The sequence below is a fragment of the Agelaius tricolor genome, unplaced genomic scaffold, assembly GCF_023055355.1.
Source record: "Agelaius tricolor isolate 1412-34295 unplaced genomic scaffold, bAgeTri1.0.p SCAF_31, whole genome shotgun sequence".
Classification (NCBI taxonomy): domain Eukaryota; kingdom Metazoa; phylum Chordata; class Aves; order Passeriformes; family Icteridae; genus Agelaius; species Agelaius tricolor.
Genome location: NW_027269291.1, coordinates 1,574,057 through 1,600,768, shown reverse-complemented (window position 1 = coordinate 1,600,768; position 26,712 = coordinate 1,574,057). Strand labels below are relative to the sequence as shown.

General features: G+C 57.8%; 1 protein-coding gene across 2 annotated transcripts in view; it reads left to right on the top strand.

The window, feature by feature from the left end:
- The first annotated feature begins 649 nt into the window (after nucleotides 1–649).
- KCNH6 (potassium voltage-gated channel subfamily H member 6) overlaps nucleotides 650–26,712 on the top strand; it is a 33,056-nt gene continuing 6,993 nt past the window's right edge. The window contains exons 1-9 of one of the 2 annotated variants that reach the window (XM_071451073.1): nucleotides 650–1,666; nucleotides 4,667–4,897; nucleotides 13,244–13,399; nucleotides 16,020–16,129; nucleotides 17,842–18,145; nucleotides 19,643–19,854; nucleotides 24,448–24,876; nucleotides 25,584–25,983; nucleotides 26,205–26,404. In XM_071451073.1, the coding sequence (XP_071307174.1) occupies nucleotides 1,591–1,666; nucleotides 4,667–4,897; nucleotides 13,244–13,399; nucleotides 16,020–16,129; nucleotides 17,842–18,145; nucleotides 19,643–19,854; nucleotides 24,448–24,876; nucleotides 25,584–25,983; nucleotides 26,205–26,404 (2,118 nt within the window). In that variant the 5' untranslated portion in view covers nucleotides 650–1,590. The remainder of the gene's footprint in view (nucleotides 1,667–4,666; nucleotides 4,898–13,243; nucleotides 13,400–16,019; nucleotides 16,130–17,841; nucleotides 18,146–19,642; nucleotides 19,855–24,447; nucleotides 24,877–25,583; nucleotides 25,984–26,204; nucleotides 26,405–26,712) is intronic. The other variant, XM_071451074.1, reaches the window with a different exon arrangement.

Below are 26,712 nucleotides of genomic sequence, written 5' to 3'. Positions count from 1 at the left end.
CAGAGCCCATGGGGCTTTCTGTGACCCCGGAACCTCCTGTATTCTCCATGCCCACCAGAGCTCCCAGAACACTCTGGACTCTCCATGTCCTTCACAGTTCTCAGGACTCTCAGAACACTCCGTGTTCCTCAAGGATTTCCCGTGCTCGCAGAGCCCTGTGCCAGGCTGGGCCGTCCCGTACCAAGCCCCCCGCCCCCAAAAGAAGCAGCCGGTCCCCCCCTCCCGCCCGCCCCTTCAGCACCACCTCGGCTGGACAGCGCCAGGTGCGGGGCCGACACCCCCGGCACCCCAGGAGCGCCCTGACCTCCCCCTCGGAAACCTCTGGGAGCACCCTGACCTCCCCACCGGCATCCCCCGGCATTCCCAACATCCCGACAAAGCCCCCGCGCTCCCCTTCCCTTGCACCCCATTCCCACTCTCCGACACTCCCTACTCGGGCTGCGCCCCCTCCTCAGCGCCCTGTCCTCTGCTCCTGCCCCCCTGCACCCCCAGACGCTGCCCCCTCCAACCCCTGCACCCAGCAGCACCCCCTCTGCTGCCTCTGCGGCTCTGCATCTCCTCCTCCGCCCCCGCACCACCCCCTGCACCTCAGCACCACCGGCACCACCCCCTGCGCCCCGGCACCCCCTCCTCTGCCACCCCAGCACCCCAGCGCTCTTCATCGCTCCCTCCTCCACCATCCTCCTTCACCATCCCCACCCGTCAGCTCCCGGCGCTCCCGGTGCCTCCTCCTCCTCCTCCTCCTCCAGCACCCCTCTCCAGCACCCCTTCCTTCACCGCCCCTTCCTCCAGCGCCCCAGCACCTTTCAGTTGCACTCCCACCAAATCCCCCCATCCCCAGCACAACCTCCAGCTCCAACACCCCGCTCCCTCCAGGACATCCTCTGCCAGCGCCCCGAGGACCCCGTCCCCACCCTCCACGCCCCACAGGGATTCTCCCTCCACCCCCAAACCATCCCCAAAGCCTCTCTCACCTGTCCGCCCGCCCTGCCCCAGCCCCTCCAGGCCCCCACCCCCGCACCCCCAGCACCCACCTGCGCCCCCGGCCCGCCCCGCGCCCCGCCCCGGAGCCCCCCCGCCCTGGGGGCCGCTGCCGGCCGGGGCCGTGCGGCTGCGGTGCCGCGGGATGCCGGGGGGTCCGGGGGAGCCCCGGGGGCCGCCGGGGGGTGCGCGCCGCCCGGCCGGCAGCTGTTGCTGCTGACGGCTCCCCCGGAGCCTCCGGCCGGCCGGGGCAGCGGTGACTAAGCACTTTGGGGATTTCTACTCTTTATTATTTTATTCTATTATTTTCTCCCGCTTTCGAGCGGGTCCTCCCCCCTCTCTCCCCCGCTTCCCCCTCCCATCCTCATCTTCCCCGGCCGCCCCCGCCCGGGGCCGGGCGCGGCAGGGCGGGCGGAGGGGTTCCCCCTTCCGGCCACCGGGAGCATGGGAGCCCCGGGCCGGCTGGGCTCCAGAGCTCGGTCAGCCCTGGGGTGAGGCGGAGCGGGGCCGCGCCGTGCCGTGCCGCGCCGCTCCGGGGCCGGGCCGCGCTCCCCGCCGCGCCCGCGGCAAGTTCCGCCGCTCCCGGGGCGCGCGGAGCGCAGCGGAGCGATGCCGGTGCGCCGGGGCCATGTGGCCCCCCAAAACACCTACCTGGACACCATCATTCGCAAATTTGAAGGACAAAGTGAGTACCGCGCCCTCCGGTCCCGCTCCGCTCCCCCGCGGCCGGGGCGGCCCCCCAACTTCGGAGCGCAGCGGGGAGAGGAGGGGGGAAGGCGGGAGGGTGTCCCCGGGGGCACGGAGGCGCCCCTGTGACCTCCCGAGGGGGGAGAGGGGGTGGGCGACAGCCCGGCAGTGTCCCCGCGGGTATTTATAGATAGGGCGACACCGGGGGACGAGCCACCCCGGCCTCAGTGTTTGCCCGGGGACACCGCGAACCCCCGGTCCCCGGGCTGGGACGGGGTGCCCGGGCTGGCGGGGAGGGGGTCCCGGCGGGCTGGACGGGGGGACACGGTGTACCCCAGCGCAGCCGGGCTCGCCGCCTGTTTGCCTTCAACTCTGCGCTCTCGGCGGCCGCCGTCCCTGGTGAAACGTTGCCATTTGCTGTTGCTCCGAGTAATCCCTTTATATGAATTTTGGGGCTGGTTTCGTGTCAAATATAGCGAAAAGTCCGTGCGCATAGGGGAGCGCTGGGGTTTGCGTGTGGCTGGGTGGGGGCGCGGGGGTTCCGCTCCCACTCTCTGGGCGCCCCAACTGGGCTGGGTCCCCCCTCCAATGCTGGGGATGACGGGAGGGAACCAGGGCACCGGGGTCCCCCAAAAACTGAGCTCGGGGGGCTGCTGTGGGGTGCCGGGGCCGTGCACCCCTCACTGCCCCGGCTCACTGTGGGGTTTTTTTTTTCTGTGGGTGTCCAAGTTTCCCGAGTGGGCAAATTCCTTGGCGCTGCCATCCCTGCAGGCTCTGCGCTGCCTGGCCTGGCGGTGACTGACGTGACCCTGGGGATGGAAAGTGAGAAAAACTGTCCCTGGTTCCTATCAGTTCCCCCTGGGAAGCGGCGGCTGGGGAGCAGCGGGGCCACGCGGTGAGGCGTGACAGGAGAACACAGCCAGACCCCGCTCCCTGCCCGCTCCCTGCCAGCCATGTCGGGCACCAGCTGCGTTCTGCCCAAACATCGCCCCACGCTCCCCCGCGGCAGTTTCGTGCTGTGACAGGTGTTGGGAGACAGCAAACCAGCACACCTAATACATCTTTGCTACAGGCAATGAGTTCTTCCGTGCCTGTGGGTGCTGCCCTCACCCCCAGCACCGCAGCTCCCTTGGGTGCAGCTGCTCCTGGTGAGTCCCCGTTGCAGCCAGAGGGGCCCAGCTCTTCCCTGCCAGGGCTGGTGCAGAGCCCTGTACTGTGGGGCCAAGGGGAAATCTGCAGGTGAGAGCAGGACAGAAAGCAAATTGGGGGTGAAAAAACCCCCAAGGAGACCTGGCTCTGCAGCTCCTTCCCATCCTGGTCGTGGTCACATCCCTGTGCTCAGCACAGCTTGCTCCGGCGCCCTGCCAGCCCTGTAAATCCTGTCCTGCGCCAGCCCAGCCAGGATCCAGCCTGGATCCAGTCCGTGGAGCTGACACAGGATGGGGACACTGCTCATCACAGGTGGGGAGTGTGCCCCAGGAGCAGGGCTTTGGGAGGAGGTCCCCTCCTAGTGCTGGCAAAGCAATTTGGATGTAGAAGGATCGGGAAGAAGGAACTGGGAAACGTTTGTCTGTGGTGGTTTGTGCTGTTTGCAGCATCAGCACCAGCACCAGCCCTGTGTGGGAAAGGGAAGGGTGCCAGAGTGGGAGTCCCCCAGAAAGGGCTACCAAGGCGCTGCCAGAGGGTGGAATGAGGCAGGAGACTTGCGCAGCATCCCTCGGAGCACTGGTTTTACTGGGAAGAATCCTGCAGAGCTGGGACCCCGCAGGTGCCATTGGGGACAGCTCTGATGTGCCTGGGAGGGGTCCCCCCACCCCACCAGGTCCCAGCACTCGGTGCCACAGCTGTGCAGAGGTTTCTCTTGCATTTGGGTGAAGTTCCCCATGAGGCTGGAGTGCAGCAGGGTTCTGGAGCACGCAAGCTGCAGATGCCATTCCTGGGTAATCCAGGAGATTAATTGGGGTCTGGGCTGGGAGGCAGCCTCCAAATGGACCCTCTGCTCAGACTTGCCTTTAGCTCAGGCCCGGAGCTGGTGCCAAATGCTGAGGGAGATGGTGCTGAGGGGGACGTGCTGAGGGGCATTCACCACATGGGCATCCAGCAAACCTGTCCCAGAGCCCAGCACTCCCCGATATCCTTAAAAAAACCCACAAAATCAAACCAAATCAGAGTTCACCCCAAGATAAGGATGGAAGTGGCTCCATGTGGGCTGGATGACGTGGGTTGTGCAGCACTGCCACACGGCCTGGCAAGGCAGCAAGTCTGGCCCCAGCCCAGCCTGGGTGGCTGCAGCACCAGGAGGGAATGGGGCAGCACCACTCTCTGCCTCAGTTTCCCTTTTCCTTCCCTTAAGCACTTTACTTTTTGAGCACGGGGCCACAAAGCCCAGCAGAGTCTGGATTTCACCTTCAGCCCAAAGGCACAATTATCCTATAAAACATTAGGAGAATCATTAATGTGATGGGTTTCACCCCTGCTTCCCATGAAGCCAAGCCTTACACTCACTCCTCCTCTTGCCCCTTGCCTGACTTCAGTCAAATCTGAGCAAGGGTGGAAAGTCTCTGAGATAACTCAGGTCCCTGATAAGCTCCTGGGAAGGGACAGAGGCTGCAGCTCTCCCCTCTGCCTGCAGTGCCGGTCAGGGACAGATTGCCCATTAGACAGCAGGGAGTCCCCACACGCCTGTGGTGAAATGTCAAGGCTGCAGGGATTGGCCAATCCCAGCAAAACTGGCTCCATTGAGAACCCCCCTTTGGGTCCCCCTGTCCCACAGTCACAAATTCACACTGAACTGGGGACACTTCTCTCTGAAGAGCAGAGCAGTCCTGGGACTGTGTGGGCTGAGGTCAGCCGCTGTCCCCCCACTGTCACCAGTGTCACCCGTCTCTGCACGAGCCCCACAGAGGATGACATCAAAAATCCCAAGCTCGCCCCCCACACCCCAGTGGGTCCCCACCACCCCTCTAAGCCTCGTGCTGCCTCTCCTGCCTCCCTGCAGACCGCAAGTTCCTCATTGCCAACGCCCAGATGGAGAACTGCGCCATCATCTACTGCAACGACGGCTTCTGCGAGATGTTCGGCTACTCGCGCGTGGAGGTGATGCAGCAGCCCTGCACCTGCGACTTCCTCACGGGCCCCGACACCACCAAGAGCTCCATTGCCCAGCTCACCCAGGCCCTGCTGGGCTCCGAGGAGTGCAAGCTGGAGATCCTCTACTACCGCAAAGACAGTAAGAGCCGCTCTGTGGGGTGGGTGGTGGGAAGCCGGCGGTGGGACACACATCAGGATTGCACCCAGGCTCAGGGCTTTGCTGGGAACAAACCCATGGTGGCTCCTTGTGGGATGGAGGCATCTCTGCTGTCATGGAGCACACTGGGACCTTGAGCAATAGAGGATGTTGCCAGATTATTTGGGAATCGGGTCATTTGTGAGCCCTTGGGGGTGGCTCGTTGCTCCTGGGACAAGCTATGTCATTGCTTGTGGGATCCCTGTGACAGGAATGAGAATCCATGGAGAAGCCAGGCTTGGACACAGGGCTCCCAGGCTGTGCTCTGAGATGAAATGAGACAGAACCCCCATCTCTGCTGAGAGTGGGTGCAACCAACAGCCTCAGAGCTGCCTTTCCAGTGAGCAGGATGCGGCTGTGCGTGCACAGATGGAATTACGTTAAGATGAAAATGAAGCTTTGATGGAAAATACGAGTGATTAGTTCTAATACGGCAGGAAGTTAAATAAATATTTAGTGCTTGATGCTGCAAAACAGCAGTGGCCAGGGCTCCCAGGGGCAGGGAAATGCGGGTCCAGTGCTCACAGGAGAGGTTAAAAATATGAAGTGTTTCCTTTTTTTAACCTATGGAGCTTTCCCATTGCTTCAGGTTGTATTGATGGGAGCTGGCCTGAGCACAGGGCTGCACCCCAATCTGCTGGCAGCTCCCAGACAGCCAGTTAGAGGAGAACCACTGGAAGCAAAAGGAAGGAGCAGGCAGGAACCCTGGCTCCCAGCCCAGCACCCTATCTTGGGGGCTGGCACCCGGGTGTCCTGGCCTCCCTCCCAGACCCTATCATCTCCCGGGCTGGCATCCAGGTGGTATCAGAGTTATTCACTGGCAGCACCTCTGCGTGTTATCCTGGCGTTATCCCGGCAGGATCTGACCCTCTGTGGCGGCAGGATCCGGCCACTCGGTCGAGGCTCTTCCTGTGGGGCACTCCTGGGTGGAGAGGGGCCATGAGTGGTGCCAGGTCTGGGTGCAAGTCCCCCCCTTCAGCAGCTGCAGGGCCTGGCTGGAGCCCAGCACAGTGCAGGAGACACTCAGAGAAGTGGCACACGCTGTCCCCCTGCTCCCATCCAGTGCCAGTGGCTGTGCACTGGCTGTGGCAAGGACAGCGTGTGCAGCCCTGGTCCATTTCCTCCCTCCCTCCCTCCCTCCCTCCCTCCCTCAGGATAGTTTCCCATTCCGTCCCTGGGGACTACTTGGCTTGTGAGCCTGATGCATCACCGTGCTCCCTGCTTTGAAGCATTCCTGCTGGGCTCACGGGATGCTCGGTGCTGTCCTCAGAGCCCTGCTCTTCCTCTAGGCCATGGGGAACTCTCATTGCAGCTCTGAGCTGCTTTCTGCTCTTTTTTATTAAAAAAGAGGGGGGGAAAAAAATAAAAAAAAGCCCAGAAGCAAACCCTTCATGTCTATTTTTAAAACCCAGCCCCACCAGCAGCATGCTTTCCAATTGTTTCCCCCCAGCACTCAGCCTGCGACCGCTCGGCCCATTATAAATGGGTCTTATCGGCGAAGAAAAGGCTTTTGCATTATAGGGAGCTGCTGCTTAATTAGCCAGCGGAGCTCCGAACCTGCCTGTCCTCTTTTTCATACCAGCAGCACCAATCTCCAGCCTCGACCTGCTGTTTATTACTGCGGTACTCCCGGCTCTGCAGCTCGCGGGGTTGTTTCCTCGCCTTTCTGGCTGACAGAGGCAATATTAAACCCAAATTCTGCCCGTTGGAGACACCCAAGCAGGGCCAGGCTGGGATGGAGGGAGGCAGGTAGGAAGGGGCCACCCAAGGGTGTCTGGGGTCAGGCAGGATGCTGAGTGATGGGGGTGCCTGTCCCTGGGGACAGCCTGGCTGCTCGGTCCCCATGGGGATGTCCACGCTGTCATCACCTGATTGTAATTATAAACAGAGACAAACGAGCCAGGGGTGCCAGCAGTGAGCCCAGCTCCAAAATGGAACCAAGAACCTTACCGTGGGGGAAGGTGGGCCCAGCCCAGGCAGGGCAGTTGTCCCTCCCTGCCATCCCAGCCCCAAAAAGGCCTTGGAAAGAGGGAAGAGCCCGTTCGCAGCGCGTGTGGGCTCTAATCCCCAGCTCAAAGCTGGGAGATCAGTGAAAAGTTAATTTCCTTACAAGATGCTACACAGCTGGAGCTGGCCCAGACAGGGGGGTCAGCACGGGATCAGCTCTGCCACAGCAAGGAGCAGCCATAGCCCCCAGCCCTGCAGACACTGTGGCCAGGGCAAGCTCAAATCCTCCAGCATCCCCTGAGGATGACACCAAGGAGCTGAGCCACATCCAGGGCTGGTTTTTTGGGGATGTGCTTTGCAGTGAAGCCACTGGCCAGGGCTCACGGGGTCCCCAGAGCAGGAGGTGGCCACAGGTGCTGAGTGCCACGGTGCCAGCACGGCCTGAGCAGCAGCAGCTGGTGGCACTCGCTCTGCTTAATCTGCGTGAATGTGATGCTGATGAATATGAAAGGGGAGATGTGGCTGCGACAGCTGGAGCAGCTGGTGGGGCAGCCCCAGCCCCTCCACCCCGTCCTTTGCTGGGCAGAGCCCACAGCTTGTCCCCTCCAGCAGCAGTTCGTGTCAGTCCCCATGGAACTGGGATTAAGGACTGGGATCAGGCCAGCAAACTCATAACACTGGTGCAGAGGCCAGGGTTTTCCCCTGGGAGGGTCAGAGAGTGATTGGGGTGCCCTGTGCCTCTCAGCATATCCCCCCAACAGCAATGGGGGGCCTGAGCACGCAGCCAGGCAGACATGGCTTGGAAGTGCCACCACACCCAAAGGGAGCAGGGGCACTCATGGGACACGTCCCCTCTGTCCCCAGCCCAGGGCACATCCCTTGCACTGCCCCTCTCCAGCAGCTGCTGCCAGGAGGCCTGGCTGAGGCAGGGGGATGGATCCAAGCAGGGTTTCTCCATGCAGCTTTGTAAACAGCAACATCTGACGTGCCCAACGGGTGTGCTGGGAGCAGGAGGGCAAATCCCACCAGCAGCTGCTGCATCCTGGCACTGTCAGGGTGCTGGCAGCCCCAGGGAGCCTCTGCTGCTGCCCCATGGTGGGGTCAAGGCAGCACTAAGGGGACTTCTTGGGTGTTGGAGGAGTAGGAAGGCACAGCCAGCTGCCAAACCCCAACCCCAAGTTGAGCTCTTGGCTTGTACAAACCCATGGGGTTTATGCCAAGCTAGGGCTGTTTGCTGCTTGCTGTTTGCTTTAAGGGTCAATCTGTGACCTCGGGAAAGGGATGGACAGCAGAGCCCAGCTCCAGATGGGAACTTATAAACATCCCTCCTCACAATGGCAAAAGCTCTGGTCCCAGAGATCCTGCACTGCAGAGCCAGTTCTGCCATCCTTGGCACGGCTGTGCTGCAGCTCCAGGCACCCCCATTGCCCTGGCTGTGCCCCAGGGCCGGTGTGACCAGGCAGAGAACTGGAAGAGACATTTTTCATCCCCACAGATGCTTTTTGCTTGGACCTGATGTCCTATGAACAAAAGGACAGGCCCAGATCATCCCCAGCACCTCCAAGAATGCTGCCTGGAGCAGGCTTTTTTTTTTTTCTTTCCTTTTTCCTGAGATCCCTGCCCTGGCAGAGTTAAGATGCATTTTGCCAACCCACTGGATTGATCCAGGACCCCTTTTGGCTCCTGGGGACCAGAGCATCCTTCCACCAGCACCCAAAATCACCCTGCTAGGCTTGGATCTTTCTAGTGGCAACATTTGGTGGGTATCCTCAGCCAGCTGACACTCCTGATTTTCCTTCCCCGCTGCTGCTTCCAGCCAGCAAGGCCTGTGAGCACACAAATCCCTGCACAGGGGAACCTCTGTCCCGCTGATGTTACTTAATAAGGTCATTTTTGCTGTCTTGGTGTCCTGGCAGGTTTCAGTCTCCTGATGCCCTGTCTGGGTGTGGGGAGAGGGGCCAGGGCAGACCCTGAGTGTTGCCCATTCCCTCTCTGTGCAGGGGATGCAGACCTGCAGGGGCTCACCCCGGCTCCCAGGAGTGACCAATCTCCCACTAGCTCAGACTCTCTCTCCATTTTTTTCCATCCCCACCTCAGGGATTTGCTTTAGGGCCTCCCAGCAATCTGCACTTCCCTTTGAAGTTCCAAGCAGCCCCGACAGGGATTTATCCCAGCATGGGAGCACAGCTTGGTCCTCCAGGCTCCTCTCTGGCCCCAGAGCACAGCTCTGCTCCCATTCCCGTCCCCTCCATGCCCTTCCCAGCCCCTCTCCTCTGCTCCTTTATATAATCCCACTATAGCTTTAGCCACTCTGCCATGAGACCCTGCAGATTAAATCTCCTGGCCTGGGGAAGAGCTCCAGGCACAGATTAATAGCTCTCTTTTTTAATATTCATAACAATGCTGGCTTGTGTCCGGCTCTGGAAACCCCCGTGTCCTGTTGATTAGTTTAATACTGATGATACTGATGACAATGCTGATGACAAATGCATTAACCACTGCTGCCTGCAGGGGATAAGGGGACAGGGAGGGAGGGCCCCCAGCAATGACATTTTTAATGTTATTAAGTGTTGGCTTTTATCAAGGTCAGAAGACACGGTGGGTCAGAAAGCACAAACCTCCAGGCACTCACTCACTCAGCTTGGGGGACCTGGGTGCTGGAAGATCAAACCAGAAATTTAGGGAATACAAGCCCACCACGTTGGCTGTGGAACCCTCCAAACCAGCATCCATGTCCTACCCCACCTGCCAAGCCCTGTCTGCAGCCCCCAGGCTTATTTGGGCTTATTTGGAATTATTTGGGGTTCATGGGGTTTATGTTGGTGTATATGGGGGTTTTTTTAGGTGTACTTCAAATCAGTTGGGGTTTTTTGGGTTTAATTTGGGGTTTTTTTTTTTGTTTTTTGGGGGGTTATTTGGATTTGTTTGGGGTTATTTGGGGGACTTTCAGGTATTGGGGTTTTTGGGGTTATTTGGGTTATTTCAGAGGACACTGACAGAAATTTAGGGAATACAAGCCCACCACGTTGGCTGTGGGACCCTCCAAACCAACATCCATGTCCTACCCCACCTGCCAAGCCCTGTCTGCAGCCCCCAGGCTGGGTTTCACCCCAGATGGGCACAGGCACCCTCATGCTGGTGGCCACAGAGCACAGGCAGGTTGTGAATCCCCCCAGGGCTCCTCCAAGAGATCGTTTGGTGGCTGGATAAAATTAGATGGATGGAGACAGATTAGCTGAACAGCTGAAGGGGAGATGGATGGGGACAGTGGATTGAGGAGCAAGGATGGGAGGGCAGGCCTGAGGTGCCTCCTGGGGCTGGCTCAGGCCCTGGTGCTACAGCAGGGCCTGGTTTTTGAGGGCAGGCCTGAGGTGCCTCCTGGGGCTGGCTCAGGCCCTGGTGCTAAGCAGGGCCTGGTTTTTGAGGGCAGGCCTGAGGTGCCTCCTGGGGCTGGCTCAGCCCCTGGTGCTAAGCAGGGCCTGGTTTTTGAGGGCAGGCCTGAGGTGCCTCCTGGGGCTGGCTCAGGCCCTGGTGCTAAGCAGGGCCTGGTTTTTGGGAAGAAGGATGAGGAGGCTCAGCCTTCAGCAGAGCCCAGGCTGGCTCACCACAGGGAAACTGAGTCAGGGCAGAGAGTGCCACAGCTCTCCCGGCTGCAGCCTCTCCACAGGGCTGGGGGTACCCCAAATCACAGCTGCACAGAGACCAGATCCTGGGGGAATGCCCTGCCTTTGGGCCAGGCCTAAGGGAATGTGCTGCTCCCATCCCTGACCCTGATACTCCCTCATTCCCTTGACACCTCCGTGCTGTGAGATGTGGGTTTGAGCAGGGCTGTGCCTGTTGGGGCCACTTTTGGGGTGATTGCCCTGGTTTTGGAGGGGGATTAACTTTTGGCCAAGCCTGAATTGGCCAGGCAGTTAGACTAGATTATTGCTGTAGTTCCCTCCCAACAGAAATAGTCTATTTTATTTAATTTAAGAAGGGATCAGTGAGGGGCTCACAGTGACATTGGCCAGGGCTGCTCAAGCTCAGCACCTCCCAGATTTGCAGGATCAAACCAGGCACCAGCTGCCACCCAAACCCACCCCCAGCCACCTCCCAGCTGCTCCTTATATCCCTCCAACTGGATGTAACTGGGCCCAGTTTTCAGCTGTTCAGCACTGGCCATGGGATTAACCCTTTCCTGTGCCACACAGGGCCTGCCAGGACCCAGCCCCCCTGAGAACAGCTCAGAGCCCATCCCCTCCCACTGCCACGGAGCAACTTAGGAAGGACACCTGAGGCAGTGAAGGAATGCAGGAGGCCAGAGCACCTGAGCTGGGTTGGGCTGCCTGGATCAGAATTCCCAGTCCAGGGGGAAGCATGGGGTTGATGGCTGCCCATTCCAGTGAACCTTGTGGGTTCCAGGAAATCAGTGATACTTCAAAACCCCTGGGGGGAATAAAAACCTCCTCATTTTCTAACACACCAAAGGAGAAAGCATCCCTGAGTGGGCTCCCCTGTGCACGGCCCCTGCACACACCAGTGCCAGCATCGACACTGGCAGAGCTGTGGCATCCTGGGGATGGCACCGTGTCACCCCACTGGGCACATGCCACCTCACTCAGCAGCTCTTACAGGGCATCTCTTCATCTAAAGAGCCCTAAAAATCCTGGTAAAGGGAGGGAAAGGAGCTCTCTTCTTCCTGCTCCACACAGAGGTAACCTGTCACATGCCATGCAGTCCCCCAAACAGCTTTACTGCCAAAAATCCACTCTCTCCTCCCCAGCTCGCACATTTAAGTGGATTTCCTCTCCCTTTGGTGAGCAGTGGAGAAAGAGAGAGAAAGAGAAAGAAAGAACAAACGAACAAATCACAGCTGCCGGGGTCTTTGAGCAGGTTTCACCGTGTCCGTTTCTTTCCCGTTCTTGTGCCTGTGTGTGTCCGTGTATGTGCACATCCCTGACGTCACGGCAGATTTTGAAGTTGCCCGATGCCGGCCATCTGCTCCTGATTACGGGAGGCCCTGAGCTCCTTAAAATTATACGCAGGAAGGCCGGCATGCCCCTCCCGGCTGGAGCGCGGCCACGGCCGGAGCGGGAGCGCCGGCTCCGCATCTCTGCCCGGCCGCTAATCCCCGGGGAAAGGCGGGATCCGCGATCCGGGCAGGGACGTGGCTTGGCTCCCTGTCGGCTGCAGCGGTACCTGGCTGCTCCATCATCTCTAGGAGTTTTGGGAAAGGAGCCTGGGGGGTTTTGCATACGCTTCCCAAAATCCCAGAGGCCTGGGGACTGCCCAGCCTGCTCTGCATGGGATGGAGCATTTTTGAGAAGGGGTCTCGCTGGAAGTGAAGCTGTGGAGTCTCCCCTCTGTGAACCCCCCTGCATTGCTGGATCTTTTCCATATTTAACACTGGCTTGGGCTGGAGGTGCTGCTGTGGGGCAGGACCTGTGTGCGGGGTCACCGGGGACATTTGGGGTCACCAAGAGCATGGCTGTGCTCTGGGGGTGTCACTGGCAGCGGCTCTGGCTCAGGGGTCTTGCTCCCATCGCTGCCAAAGCAACAGCACACAGCTCAAGGGAGGGACTCAGTGATTGTAGGTTTTTGGAGGATTTGGTGGGAATAAAGCTGGCAAAGGAGGTGGGAAACCACCCGTGTCCTTCGCTTGGTGCCTTGGAAAGGACCTGCAGGTGTTTTCAGTTGCCTCTAATTGCAGACTGGTGCCTGGCTGCTGCACAAGGAGAGCCACAGGGTCGAGCTGACATCCAACAGGAAAATCCCTATGGACATATTTGGGATGCTCCTCACAGCACTCCCAGGACACTGAGCCAGTCCTTGTGCCCCCTTTGTGCCTCAGTTTCCCCGTGGCAGGACAAGACAAGGCCATGCCTGGCCACTCCAGGCCTTTAGGGAATGTCCTTGGGGACTGATCCCACCTGGTCCTGCTGCCCACGTGGGCTCACCCCCATTGCCTGCATCCCGTCCCCAAAAACTGCCTGGTGATTGCAGGGCAATTAACTGCAGCGTGATTACAAGCAGGATGCTTAATGAGGTTAAACCACTACCTGGGACTTCCTGAGTTCTTAATTACTCACTCTTTAATTGCTGCTCTCAAGTACATTAATATAAATGACTGTCTGGGACAGAAAAAAGAGATGTGATCAGTGTGATTGGGATGCTTCAGGGATATGGCCCTTTCCCAGGGCTCAGATCATGTTCCATGCCCTCCACTACCCATCAGCAGGGATTACGCCCATCAAAGTGCTCAAAACCCCCACTTTTCTGCCAAAAATATTTGGTGCTGGAGGGGAGGGGCAGGTCAGGGTTTCCTGAGCAGCCCCCCCTGAGCCTATCTCTGCTCGGCAGCATCGTGTTTCCGCTGCCTGGTGGATGTGGTGCCTGTGAAGAACGAGGAAGGCGTCGTCATCATGTTCATCCTCAACTTCGAGGACCTGGCCCAGCTGATCGCCAAGAGCACCGGGCGGAGCCTGCACCAGCGGCTGTCGCACAGCTGGAACAAAGGTGCGTGCCCGGGGGCGGCGGGGCCGGGAGGGCAGCACCGCATCCTCGTCCCGGGGCTTGCTGGGGAGCACGGGGGGACTCAAGGATGCCTCAGTGTCTGGGCAGGATCCTGCATGGGAAGAGGTTTGTGGTTTTTGCACAGCCGCAGCTCTGCCTGCTCAGGGACTGGCCCGGCCAAGCCCCAGCTGGATGGGGAAGGGCTGTTTGAGCCAGCTGGGCTTCCCTTGCCCTCACAGCTGTCTGCAGACACTTCCCGAAATCCCAGAGGCCTGGGGAACAGGGCTGGGGACTGCCCAGCCTGTTCTGCATGGGATGGAGCATTTTTGAGAAGGGGTCTTGCTGGAAGTGGAGCTGTGGAGTCTCCCCTCTGTGAACCCCTCTGCATTGCTGGATCTTTTCCATATTTAACACTGGCTTGGGCTGGAGGTGCTGCTGGGGGCAGGACCTGTGTGCGGGGTCACAGGGGACATTTGGGGTCACCAAGAGCATGGCTGTGCTGTGGGGGTGTCACTGCAGGCCAATGGCACAAGGATGGCTGCACTGCAACAGCTCAGCCTGCCCCAGCTTCAGGCTATTCCCCGCTCTCCTAGGCTCATCCTAGGGTTTTGGAGACAGTGGAAAACTCAAATTCCCTTTTTTGGGAAGACTGGATCAAAGGGGAAGCTGTGGTGAGGCTCTTGAGGGGATGTGGATATTCAGGGAGGCAGATGTGACTTCTAAGTCTCCTCCTTGCATACAGCCCTCAGTGCTGGTCACCTCTCCTTGAGTCAGGAAATAACCCCAGCTCTGCCTCCATGATGACATTCCCTACAGGTGCTGTTGGGAGGCTTTGGGCAGGCCTCAAAATAAAGCTGTGGGAGCAACATGGGTCTGTCCCCCCTTGGCACATGGGGTGGCACAGCAGGACCAGAGCCAGGGCCACATCAGGGAGCCATGGGGACACGTGGCCATTGAGCTGGGGTTTGTGTGAGTCCCAGTGCATTCCTGCTCGGTCCATATCTATATCCTGGAGCATTCAGGTGTCTGTGTATGGCACCAGCAGAGTTTTGTGTGGGTTTGTGTGTGCTCAGGGCAGGCACGCACACAGGGGTTCATGGATGTGTGAGTGTGAATGGACAGATGAATGTGTTTGTAGGCCTGTGAAGTGATGAGATTCATGGTTTTGATGGATTGCTTTAGTACCAGCTGCCCTCTATGCATGACCTGCTGAGGAAATCCTAAATCCCAGCACCAGCGTTGCTTTGCAGCCCCGCCAGCTCTCAGAATGTCTCAACACAGGATGCAGCCATATCCCATCCCACCCAAAGACATGGCAGGAGGCACCCAAATCAAGAGCCCCTGTCACTTCCCTGCATGTTGGATGTTGTGTTGAGCATCCCAAGGGATGTTGTGTTTCTTGGGTTTCCCACTCCAGTGACAGGGGGTGTGGAAAGGCCAGAGCTGCTGGTGCCCATCCAGATCAGGCTCTTGTGCTCAGGTTTTCTGGCTCAGTCTTTCATTGCATAGCCACAGGGGGCTGCATTGCTGGTCTCCAGCTCACTGGTGTGCAGGGAATGTTGGATGCTTTGCTTCTTCCAGCTGAAAAGCTGCTCTAGGCAGTGGGGATGGGGTGAGCAGAGGGAGCCAGTGTGGTACCCCATGGGCAGGGGCATTTCTGGGCAGGCTGGGACCCTGCCCAAGCAGCTCAGTGGTGTTTTGGGGCCAGATGAGGGAAGCTATTCTTGCCAAAACCAAAGAGCTCCTCAACGTGCTGCTGTTTCCCAGGGGACAATGTCTTTGTGGAGGTCATGCCACGTCCCACGTGCCCCAGGATTTAGGCCACCTTTCGTGCAGTTAGGGAGCAGAGTTGGTGCTGCTGGATGAGCTTCAGGGCTGACCCAGGCCCTGAGGGTGTGAGCCCAGCTGCTCACACAAACTCTGCAGTAGCAAGTGACCGTGGTCTCCTCTAGAAGAGGACAAGTGACTTTGCATTGAGTGTCACAACCAGGGGCATTGGGCCCTCTCCAGATCTGGGCTCTTCCTCTCCTGCACCTCTCTCACAGCTCCTAGCAGCCCTGGCTGCCCTTGTCCCAGCCCCAGGCCCCCGTGAGGTGGTCTCCTGGTCCCCTGTGATGCCAGAAAGGGATCCTGTTTTTGTGGTCCAAATTCCCTCACTGAAAATTCAAAACAAATCCAGGAACAAAATTGTTAGAACTACTTTTCTTTCTATGCCTTTCTAAATTACCATCTCTATTGTGTGGGGGGTTTTTTCCCTAAAGTTCCACCAAGGAGATTTAGAGGCTCTATTTCCTCCGGGACCAAATCCCTTAATTGGCTTTAACCTCTTTAATTGGCTTAGGGATGCTCTGCACCTTTCCCATCTCACATCCACAGTTATAGGGAACTCTTCTCCAGCTCAGAGGAGCTTGCTGCCAGGTCAGGGTCTGCCTTGAGCATGTGGCACTGTGGTGGCATGGGAATATCCAGTGCTTTGGAGGAGGAAAGGCCACACACAGCATGTGCGTTCCCCAGAGCCACCCAAAACTCTCCGTAGCCTCTCCCCTGTCCCGCCTCACTCCAGCCATCACATGCAGCTAGGTCACATCTTTCTCTCTTGTGTTTTGTTTTTCTTTTTAACAAGGTGAAGGTAGGAGTTTGAAGTTTAGTCTCCCGTCCCTGCGGCGCCTCAAAATCCAGCGGAAATCTCTGCCCACCAGTGAGTTTGATGGAGTAGCCATTGACTATGGAAAGGTAACCGTAGCCTTTGTCTGATACCAGCCCACGCCTCAGGCCAGGTCCCAGCGCTCCTCCTCGCTGTCCCCATCCCAGTCCCCCTTGGCTGCTGTGGTTTGGGCCATCTCCTGTGGCAGGGCAGGGCACGGGGGGCAGTGCTGGCCCTGCTGGGCTTGGCCGTGTGGGCTGCAGCTCCTCCCTGCTGCTCTGCACATCCCGTGGCTTGAGGGGGGAGTGGGAGATGTGCCAAAGCTGGGAGGAAGCTCTGCCTCCATACTCAGAGTTGTCCAGGATGGTGGAGCTCCAGGGAGCTGTCCCCACCTCAAGGAGGGCAGTGCTGGTGGCTGCAGGAGCGTGGTGTGCTCTGAGCAAGGACTGGCAGGCTCATTTCCCCATGATTTCCTGGCAGGGAGCAGGCAGCACAGGCAGGTCCAGCTTCTCAGCCCTCCAGCAAAGATTGTTCCTCCCATGGTGGAAGGTGATGCTGTCACCAACCTTGAAAAGCTGTTTAGAGATTGCTGTTCTTGGTGGCTTCCTGACAGTGCTCAGGGTAGCTCCAGTCAAAGAGCTGCTGTTTTCTGAAATGCTGCAGCCCAAGGCTGTGAGCAGGAGGCTTTTGCTCTGCTAAGGCATCCCCATGTGCCAGGGTCTGGCTGTGCTGGGTGTATCCAGGCAGCCTGGATAAATCTGCTTGCCCAGCTCATAGATATAATGAGATGGAAGGTGCCTGTCTTCTCAGAGGTTGTGCTTATGGTAGGTTGAAGATATGCATAGGGTTATCAGATGTTTTGGGTGCATCATTCCCATAGGCACCAGCATTGCTAAAAAGCTCTGGGTACCCCGAGGCTGGAGCTGCATGGGGCACTGCAGCGTGGAATGGAAATGGAATGCAGTGTGGAATGGGAAATGTGCATTGAGGACAATCTGATGCTGCATCATCTCACTGGAGCTTGGTCAAATGGCCACAGCCCAGAGATGCAGGGCCAGCCAGCAGTCAGCCTCTCCAGGCACCCCATCCTAAAACCTGCCCTAAAGAGCCTTAGGGATGGTGAGGAGTGCCACAGTTCCTCCTGTGAGTACTACTGGAGGCACACATTCTCATGGGTTTCTACTCCAGAACGGGGTTGCTTTGCACACCCCACTGCAGAAATTAAAATCTGGAAACTCTTCAGGTCTCCAGAGAAAAAGGTTTAGCAATGTTTTACAGTGGCTATAGGAGAAGGAGGAGCAATATGGCCAAATTTGCAAACCCAGCAGCTCCTCCAGTGCTTCCTGGTGCAGAGCACATCCTCCCCCATAAACACCAGCACAGGCCCTGGGCACTGACTCTCGGTGGTGGCCTGAGCTCTTGCAGCAGGGGAGGGAAGGGCAGCCCCAGTGGTGGGACACGGGGCCATCTCAGAGAAACGCATGGCACTGCAGGGACTGCAGGCAAGCCTGTCCCTAGGCCTCCTCTTCTCTTGCTCTCACCTGCTTCCACCTGTGCAGCATCGCCTCGCAAACCTCCCCGCGGCCGCCCAGCCTCCGGCGGGAGCTGGGAGCTGCCAAGTCCCCAGGGACTCGGTGGCCCCACTCCAAAGCAGGTCCTGGTCTGGGCTGGAGATGACCTCAGGAACTGCAGTGCTTCCCAGCCCTCTGCCTCTCCTCTTACCCACCCCGGCTCCCTCACCTTGCCCCACAGCACGCGGGGACTCCTTCTAATACAACGCTTTCTCCTGGCTGTCTTAAAGCCTGGTGGTGACTCCCTGATTTTGAGGGACTTGAAGACATCGCCCAAGGAAAACTGTATGCAGTCAGAGACCGAATCCCTCCTGGAAAAGGAGCGGAGGCCAAGCCTGGAGGCCGACCCCACCCTACAACACTCGTCCCCGAAACAAGAGCCTCCCGTGCTGGGCCCACACCCCGCATGGGGTTTCTTTCGGTCTCGCCCTGGGGGCAGCTTCCACAGCCTCCGCAGGGTCTCCTCCTTGGACAACTTTGAGGCTGCGAGGTCTGAGTTCCAGAGAAAATTCAGGGAAAGGAGGGCAAACTCAGGTAGGGAAAACCCCGGAGCCGTCGGTTCTACTGCGGGAGCCAGGGCTCTGGCCATGGCCCCAGCACATCTCGGGGGGGAGGTCTCGGTCTCTTTTTCCCTCTGCAAAGGGGAGATTACCTGGGTCTTCTCCCCAAAACCCACTGGTCTCCATGTGATTCCCTGCACAGGCAGGTCCTGCTCTGTAGGTAGAGCCATCCATGGTTTGTGTGTGAGGTGTGAGACCGCATGAGGTTGCATTTGGCTGCCCCACACAAGGGGCGTCCCGATGCCATCCCACCTTCCCTGGAGGGAGGGAAGGGCTCTGCAGGCATGTGCAGTGTGAGCTGTGTCCATGTGTTGGAAGTGGGTGAGTCACCGGCCAGGCCACTCTGAAGGGCTGGAGGGAATGACCCTTCATCGTGCTATCCATGTCCAGACCTCTGGTTCTCATGAGAGTGATGAGGACAAATTAGAATGGAGGTCTAGAAGGAGAAGGCTCTCAGCTGGGGATGAGAGAGATCGATCTGTGGAATCTGGCTGTAAAAGTGGGCTGGGGGTTCATGAACCTCCAATAGTCACAGGTTACAGACCCTCAGGAGGAGACACGATGTAGAGGGAGGGAAGGGAGAAGGGTGGCAGCAGCAGGGCTGGTGCTAACTGGGCACCTTCACAAATGTCTTCAGACACCTCTTTCCCACACCACCACTTGGGACAATGTCAGAGTGCAAGGGTTAGAAGGGATAAAGAATTGAAAATACAACCCTGCCCCTGCCTGTAGGATTTGGAAAGGTTGGTACACGCTGAGCACAGAGCCTGGGGACCTTCCTGGAGCTCTGGCTCTGGGTACAGGCTCCCACTCCTGACAACTTGCTGCCACAAGCCTGACCATGAAATGACCACCTACACAGCTTCCTCCCTGGTCCTGCCCTGGGGTGACCCAGAGGCAGGGCCCCAGGGAGAAATATCAGGACCCACTACAGCTCTTCTTCCAGAGAAAGCTCTGACCTCCCTGCCTGGAGCTGGGGGTGGAGGATACATCTGACTCCTGGTTCAGTTTGGCCAAAAACCAGCACAGCAGCTCAGGAACTATGTTTGTCAGGCAAAGGGTGGGGGAGAATGACCTCCTCCTGTCTGTTTTCATGCCAGTTTTGGCATTTCTCCCTGGTGAATCTCAGTGGGTTGGTCCCCAACCCACTACAGTCATCAAGGGTAGCAAAGGACGCTTGAGTGTCTCTGTGTTTTGGCAGCTGCTCTGAGCCTCCTGCAGGAGGTTTAATGGTGAAAAGATGGGTGATGTGTGGGAAAAACAGCCCTCTCCCAGGCATCCCAGGCTGAGCATCCCACATCTGAGCCAGCCTGAAGAAGTCAAGCCTTTATGGCCAAGCAGATTTTGGCACCTTTTGGTGGCACCTTGTGGTGGCCCCCAGCCTCCTGGAGGTCCTACACGAGGTCAGGGCTCTGGGGATCTGTTCCTGCTCTCACTGCCCTTCTCAGTGCTCCTCTCCATCCTCTTCCAGAGGCTTCCCACGTCAAACCCAACCCCCCGAACTCCACGTCCGACTCGGACCTCATGAAGTACAGGACCATCAGCCAGATCCCCCAGTTCACGCTCAACTTCGTGGAGTTCAACCTGGAGAAGCACCGCTCAGGCTCCACCACAGAGATCGAGATAATTGCTCCCCACAAGGTGATGGAGCGCACCCAGAACGTCACCGAGAAGGTCACACAGGTATGGGGTCACACACAAGGCAGTGGTGGGGTGTGGTGGTGGTGTTTGTGGGTCCCCAGGAGAGATGAGAATCTTGACTCCATGTTTCAGAAGGCTGATTTATTATTTTATGAATATTTATATTATATATATTTATATATTATATATATTTAAATATATTTATTCATATAAATATATATAATATAAATTTAAATATATTTATTCATATAAATATATTTATTCATATAAATATATATAATATAATTTTGAATATATTTATTTATATAAATATATATAATATCTTTATTATATATTTTTATATAAATAAATAAATATTTATTATATTTATTATTTTAGTAAATTAAAAGAAAATTATATATTAAAACTATACTAAAGAAAGAGAAAGGAGGCATCAGAAGGCTCACAAAGGAATGGAATGAATAATAAAATCTTGTGACTGACCAGAGTCCCAACACAGCAGGACCTGTGATTGGTCACAAAGTAGAAACAATTCACATGAGACCAATCAAAGATGCACCTGTTGGTAAGCAACCTCCAAACCACATCCCAAGCAATCAGATAATTATTGTTTACATTTAATTTCTGGGGCCTCTCAGCTTCTCAGGAGAAAAATCCTAACAAAAGGATTTTCCAGAAAACACGTCTGTGACAATGGGGTGCTGGTGTTGCTGCTGGGGACAGTCACAACACTCCAGTGGCTTTGGGAGGAGAGGAAATGCCAGTATCCCTGTGCTTGGTTATGCCTTCCTCTGAATGGCTGGAATTCTCATTTTAGTCCCTTAAATGAGTATTTCTGGCAATTTGTGGCTGGGGAAACACCAGCATGAACTGCTCGTGCTGCTGGCCTTGAAGGGGACACGTGTTTGCCTGTTTGTGTGTGCATGTGGCTTCTTTTGTGGGGAGCTCTGGCCGCTGTCACTGCCCCCCGGCTCTGGGAATGGAGCCCCTGGGGCACTGCTGGCCCCGAGGTGCCCAGCCAAGGACCTGGCCTGGTGTCAGCACACCGAGGGCCACAGGATCCCCCGGGAGACAGCAGGTGGCACTGCACTGTCGCTGTCACCCAGAGGGACACGCATGGCATAGTGCATCCCACGGGGATGTCAGTGTGCGTGAAAGGTGCTGGTGTATCCCACAGTCCCGGGTTAGGAGCTCTTCTAGCCGTGGGGAAACTGAGGCACTGGGGAGCCTCAATGTACAAAATACATCTAAGGGCACCTCCCATTGCTGCCAGCAGCAGCCTAGGGCAAATTTAATGAGAACGCAGCCATCTGACCCCAGAAAAGCCTCCAGGCTTGGGAGTTTGCTCCATCAGAGTGGGGTGCTATGCAGGATTCTCCTTCTGTCTCGGTGCCAGCAAATCTTTAACTTCACAGCCTCCATGCACAGGGCATGGGCTCCCCACTTCACACCTTATGGAACAGTTCTTAGGCTTGTTTTCCCCCTGGCTTGTCCCCTTTATTAGTCCCTCTAATCTGGGAGTGGCTGCAGTGACCCAGCACTGGCCCCTGAGCTGCCCAGAGGGACAGTGAGGACCCTCCATGCCCCGGTCCCCGTCACAAGGAGCACACCAGGAGTGAATGGTCACACTGGGGTGGCTGTCACAGCGGTGCTGGCCACTCACTGTGGGGTCAGTGCCTGCTTGTGGAGTGATGGGGTCAGAGCTGGTGGCTGCAGGGCCCGGCAGCGCAGCACCCACTGAGGTCAATCTTCACTTTCAGTCTCCAGGTGGGATGGGATGTGGTGGCACGGGACAGGATGGACCTGTCCTCCCTGCTGCATCTGCCCCTGCCTGTCCTCACCCCAGTGTCCCCCACAGCTCCTGGCCAAGCCACAGCTCCCTGCTCCTGGCTGTTAAATAATTCATGGTGAGGCAGAGACAGCGGCGAGACGCCGACTAAAAATACCCGCGGGTGGGCAGGGAGCGGAGCCGGGCTCTTTGGGATGGTCTGGCCCTGCACTCAGCTGGCACAGAGGGCAGCCCACCAGAGCAATGGAGGCCCCACAGCCTCACAGGGCTCTGGAGCACAGCTGGAGGCACGTGGGGATGCTGTGGGCTCGGTGTCAGCAGGCTGGGATCCTGTCTGAATGTGGAATGTGTCCCAGTCCCCCCATCTGGGCAGGTGGGTGCTGGGGACAGGGATGGGGGGCTGAGCTGTGCCAGGAGAGGTGCTGGGAGTGACACTGGGTCACTGCCAGCCTGCAGCCAGCACCACGGGCCTGATCCTGCCCAGCCACTCGTGTTTGAGGCTCTGCTGGTGATTCTGGAGGGGCCCCCACCTCAGGTCAGTCCCCTTATCCCCAGCACCAGGCAAGGGACACTGGGGGACAGTGGGAAGGTGATGGGTGCTGGGGCACCAGGGGGCATGAGCAATGGCCTGGGTTAGCCAGGGCCACAGGAGCCTCCCCCCCTGTCACCTACAGCTCACACACACCCTGCTCCCTCCTCCTCCTCCTCCTTCTCCCTTCTGCACTCCCTCACTCACTGCCAGCACCCAGCACCCCACCAGGAGGAAGGGGACAAAGGGAAGGGGCACCCAGGAGAACACTGGCACTGCCACCTTCAGACTCCCAGGGCCACCCAGGACACCCAAGGGTGACTTTCCCATCCTTAGGGGCAGAGGAACAAGGCTGCAGCTGCTCCCTAGCTCTGTGTTGGTCTGGATGCTCTTCTGGGGGTTGTTTCTTTACCCTTTTCTGCCTCAGATCTTTGGGACTGTGGTTTTTTATTCATTCCTGCCTGGAAAGCAAGAGTGCTTAGCCTGTTCTTGCTTCTGCCACAAGAGCTAGGTGCCAGGGATGGGGGGCAGGCCAGGTGCCCCAGCATAGGGAACAGTATTTGGTGTCCTGAATTCAGAGATGCCTCCAGTCAGGCAGAACAAGCATTCAGCTGCTGAGGCTGGGAGCATTGCTGGTTTTCCCAGACACAAGCTGAAGGAGCCCATCCCAGCTCTTCCAGGTGCATCCTAGTTTTGGGATCAATCATTTTATAAGCGTTGCCTCGTTCCCTTCCCCACCATCCCCGCAGGAGCCGGTCCCCAAGCCCAGCCGTGCCTCATTCCCCCCACAACGATTGCTCTTGGGTCACTTTTTCCAATCCCTCCCCTCTCGGCCCCCCACCGACGTCGGCGGCTCCCGCTGCTCCATTGGCGCTGCCGTCCCCACGGGGCCGATCCCCATCGATCGCCTTTGATTAGCGCGGGCCGGGCTCCCGGGTGCCCTTCGTGCCCATGCCTCCCACCCGCCTGGCCGAGTGCCTGCGAGCCTGCGTGGGCAATGCCCCGGCCCCAGCGCTGCGCCCGCCCTGCCGGACGCTGCCCGGGCCCGGGGGGCTGGGGGCGCCCATGGTGGACACCCGGAGCTCGAGGGGCAGCTGCCGCCTGGGCCGCAGGGCCAGCTGCAGGCAGGTAGGAGCAGGGGACACGGCTGGGGCACACCGGGAGTCTCCGTGCGCTGGGGCTCTGGGATGTGGGAGCGGCTGGGGCTTGTTGTGGGATGGGGGTACAGGGATGGATCTGCTTTGGATCGCAGCATCAGGAGCCCTTGGGAGACCCTTGAACAAGAAACCTTGATCCTTCCTGTCAGGGCAGGATCACTGACAGGATCACTGCTCATCACTGTTGCCTTGGGATATATGGATCCTCCTTTCTCCTCTCTTCTCTTTCCTCTGTCCTCTCCTTTGCAGCCCAGCAAAAAAGCTCCCTTTTAGCTGGGGGCTCAGTGCCAGGAGAGAGAATTGAGGTGTCCCTCACCCTCCTCTGCAACTGGCACTGGTCCCAGCACCACAGGGACACTGGGGGACAACAGAGCAGCAGAGGCAGGAAGGAGATCCAGCTGCCTCCAGCTCCAAATAAGCCCCTTCATGCCACCACCCCTCAGCCCCCAAAGCAGGGCAGCCCCACCCCTCCCACACCCAGTGTCTTGTGTTGTGTCCCCACAGTGGCTTTAGAGCCACCAGGAGCTGGCATTGGTCCTGGGGGGGGAGGTGGGCCAGGCCTGGATATGTGGGGAACTCTCCAGAGCTGTGGAGTGTCCCCATGAAAGCAGTGAGCCGTGGGGACATGTGACAGCATGGGAGGATGCTCACAGGTGGCCCAAGCTGTCCCTCTGCTTGGAGGACAAGTGTGCCAGAAGGACATCCAGGGGAAGGAAGATACTTGCTATGGCCAAGAAAGGCTTGCAGGATGCATAACATGCTGTCACCCTCGGGTGACACAGCCGTGTGAGGGCATCTCCAAGCTGCCCATCCCATAGCCCTGCACCAGGGACTCCCAGCAGCTCCCAAGCAGGTGGCACAGAGCTGAGGGCAGAAGGAGGCTCAGCAGCAGGCACCTTCCTCTCTGCTGGGTCAGATGGCCATAAAGCAGATAAGAAGCTGCCCCAAGGGTGCTGAGACCATCAGAGACAAGGACCTTGGTGTCAGCCACAGTGGGAACTGGACAAACACAGATGCAGCCAACAAAGGTGAAAAAGCTGTAGGAAACCATTGTGTGCTCCTTGATGCCCTACCAGTACATGGAAGTCCCTTGCCTGGTTCCTGGCATTATCCAGCCTCTCTCCTGGCCTTGCATCCTCCTCACACCCCTCTCCTGGCAGGTGCTGTCCCTGGGCGCCGACGTCCTTCCCGAGTACAAGCTGCAGGCGCCGCGCATCCACCGATGGACCATCCTGCACTACAGCCCCTTCAAGGCCGTGTGGGACTGGCTCATCCTCCTGCTGGTCATCTACACAGCCGTCTTCACCCCCTACTCAGCCGCCTTCCTGCTCAACGAGGAGCAGGTGGAGGAGAAGCGCTGGGACTGCAGCTACTCCTGCGACCCGCTCAACATCATTGACCTCATCGTGGACATCATGTTCATCGTGGACATTGTCATCAACTTCCGCACCACCTACGTCAACATCAACGACGAGGTGGTGAGCCACCCCGGCAAGATCGCCATCCATTACTTCAAGGGGTGGTTCCTCATCGACATGGTGGCTGCCATCCCCTTCGACCTGCTCATCTTCCGCTCTGGCTCTGATGAGGTAAGAGCAGGGTCCATCGGGACAGGAGGGGATGTGTGGATGGGCAGGGAGAGATGTATGAGAAAGAAGGAAAGGGATGTGGGCGGTTTGATATAAGTGGTGGATGGCTAAATCCCTGGGGAGATAGGTGGTTGGTCACAGGGTGGAGAAGGGTGTCTTTACAGGTTTTTAAGTAGCTGGGTCAGGCAGTCCCCATTCTAAGTGTTCAGAGTGGATCCACTCCCCTTGTTGAGGCTGACCCAGCAGAGCAGGCTGGGGGCACAGTTTAAGGGCTGACCCCACACTCCAGTGAGGGTGAATTTGGGGGTGCATTGCCAGGCAAACTCAAATGTTGGCAGAGGGATAACCCTGTAGTTACTGTACTGCCTGGAGGCTCCACATCTGGGAGTGAAAGGCAGCACTTTTGGGAGCAATGTCTGGCAAGGCGAGGACCCATATGGAAACACGGGCTTGGCCTTGGCTCTTCTCACTTGCTCACCTCTAATCCCAGAGCTTTTTGCCTTTATGATCAGCAGAGGCAAGCTGCCCTTCCTGTGCTGTGACTCATCTGACCCAGTTCAGAGGTCACCTCCAGGACAAGGTGATTCACACTCTAGAAATGCATTTTTATCCTTCAAAGGAAGCACAGCTCAGCTGGGAACATGCCTTTGGAACATGCCATATTTATCCTTTGCTGGTCCCTGAGGTGTCTCACCTCTCCCCTGCAGACCACCACCCTCATTGGCCTCCTGAAGACGGCCCGGCTGCTGCGCCTGGTGCGGGTGGCACGGAAGCTGGACCGCTACTCGGAGTATGGAGCAGCCGTGCTCTTCCTGCTCATGTGCACCTTCGCCCTCATCGCCCACTGGCTGGCCTGCATCTGGTACGCCATCGGCAACGTGGAGAGGCCCTACATGGAGCACAAGATCGGCTGGCTGGACAACCTGGGTGACCAGATCGGCAAGCGCTACAACGACAGCGACCTCTCCTCTGGCCCATCCATCAAGGATAAATATGTCACTGCCCTCTACTTCACCTTCAGCAGCCTCACCAGCGTGGGCTTTGGCAATGTCTCGCCCAACACCAACTCCGAGAAGATCTTCTCCATCTGTGTCATGCTCATTGGCTGTGAGTGCCCGCGCACGTGCCGCTGTTCCCATCCCTGCTTCGGAGGTTGGAGCATCTCCCTCTGCCTGTGCCTCTTCCGCACAGACAAATGGATGGGGTGATAGGAATACATGTTTTCAGGTCCTGGTAGATATAGGTTTTGGGAATGTGCTGGTTCCAGGTCTCGTGTAGCTGGACACGCACCTCGCCATGTCCCTCTGAGCCCTGCCCTCTCGTTTCAGCTCTGATGTACGCCAGTATCTTCGGCAACGTCTCAGCCATCATCCAGCGCCTCTACTCAGGCACAGCACGCTACCACACGCAGATGCTGCGGGTCAAGGAGTTCATCCGCTTCCACCAGATCCCCAACCCCCTGCGCCAGCGCCTGGAGGAGTATTTCCAGCACGCCTGGTCCTACACCAATGGCATCGACATGAACGCGGTGAGTACGGGCAGGCAGGCCCTGTGTCCTCACAGCACCTTGTCCTAAACAACACGGCGTCTAGATCTGGGTACACCCAAACATTTCCATCCTTTGGATCAGGATGGAGGCAGGAGACTTGGGAGGCTGGAGACAGACTTCATCCTTACACCTCCTGCATTTCCACCTCCTGCATCCCCCTTTCTCCTTCTCTCCTTTTTCTGCCCATTCCTTTACATCTACCCAGAGGTTTTCCAGGATCATGAGCACATGTCTTGGTCAGAGAGCAGGTTTGGTGGGGAGCTGAGAGTCCCTCTTGGCACTGAGCA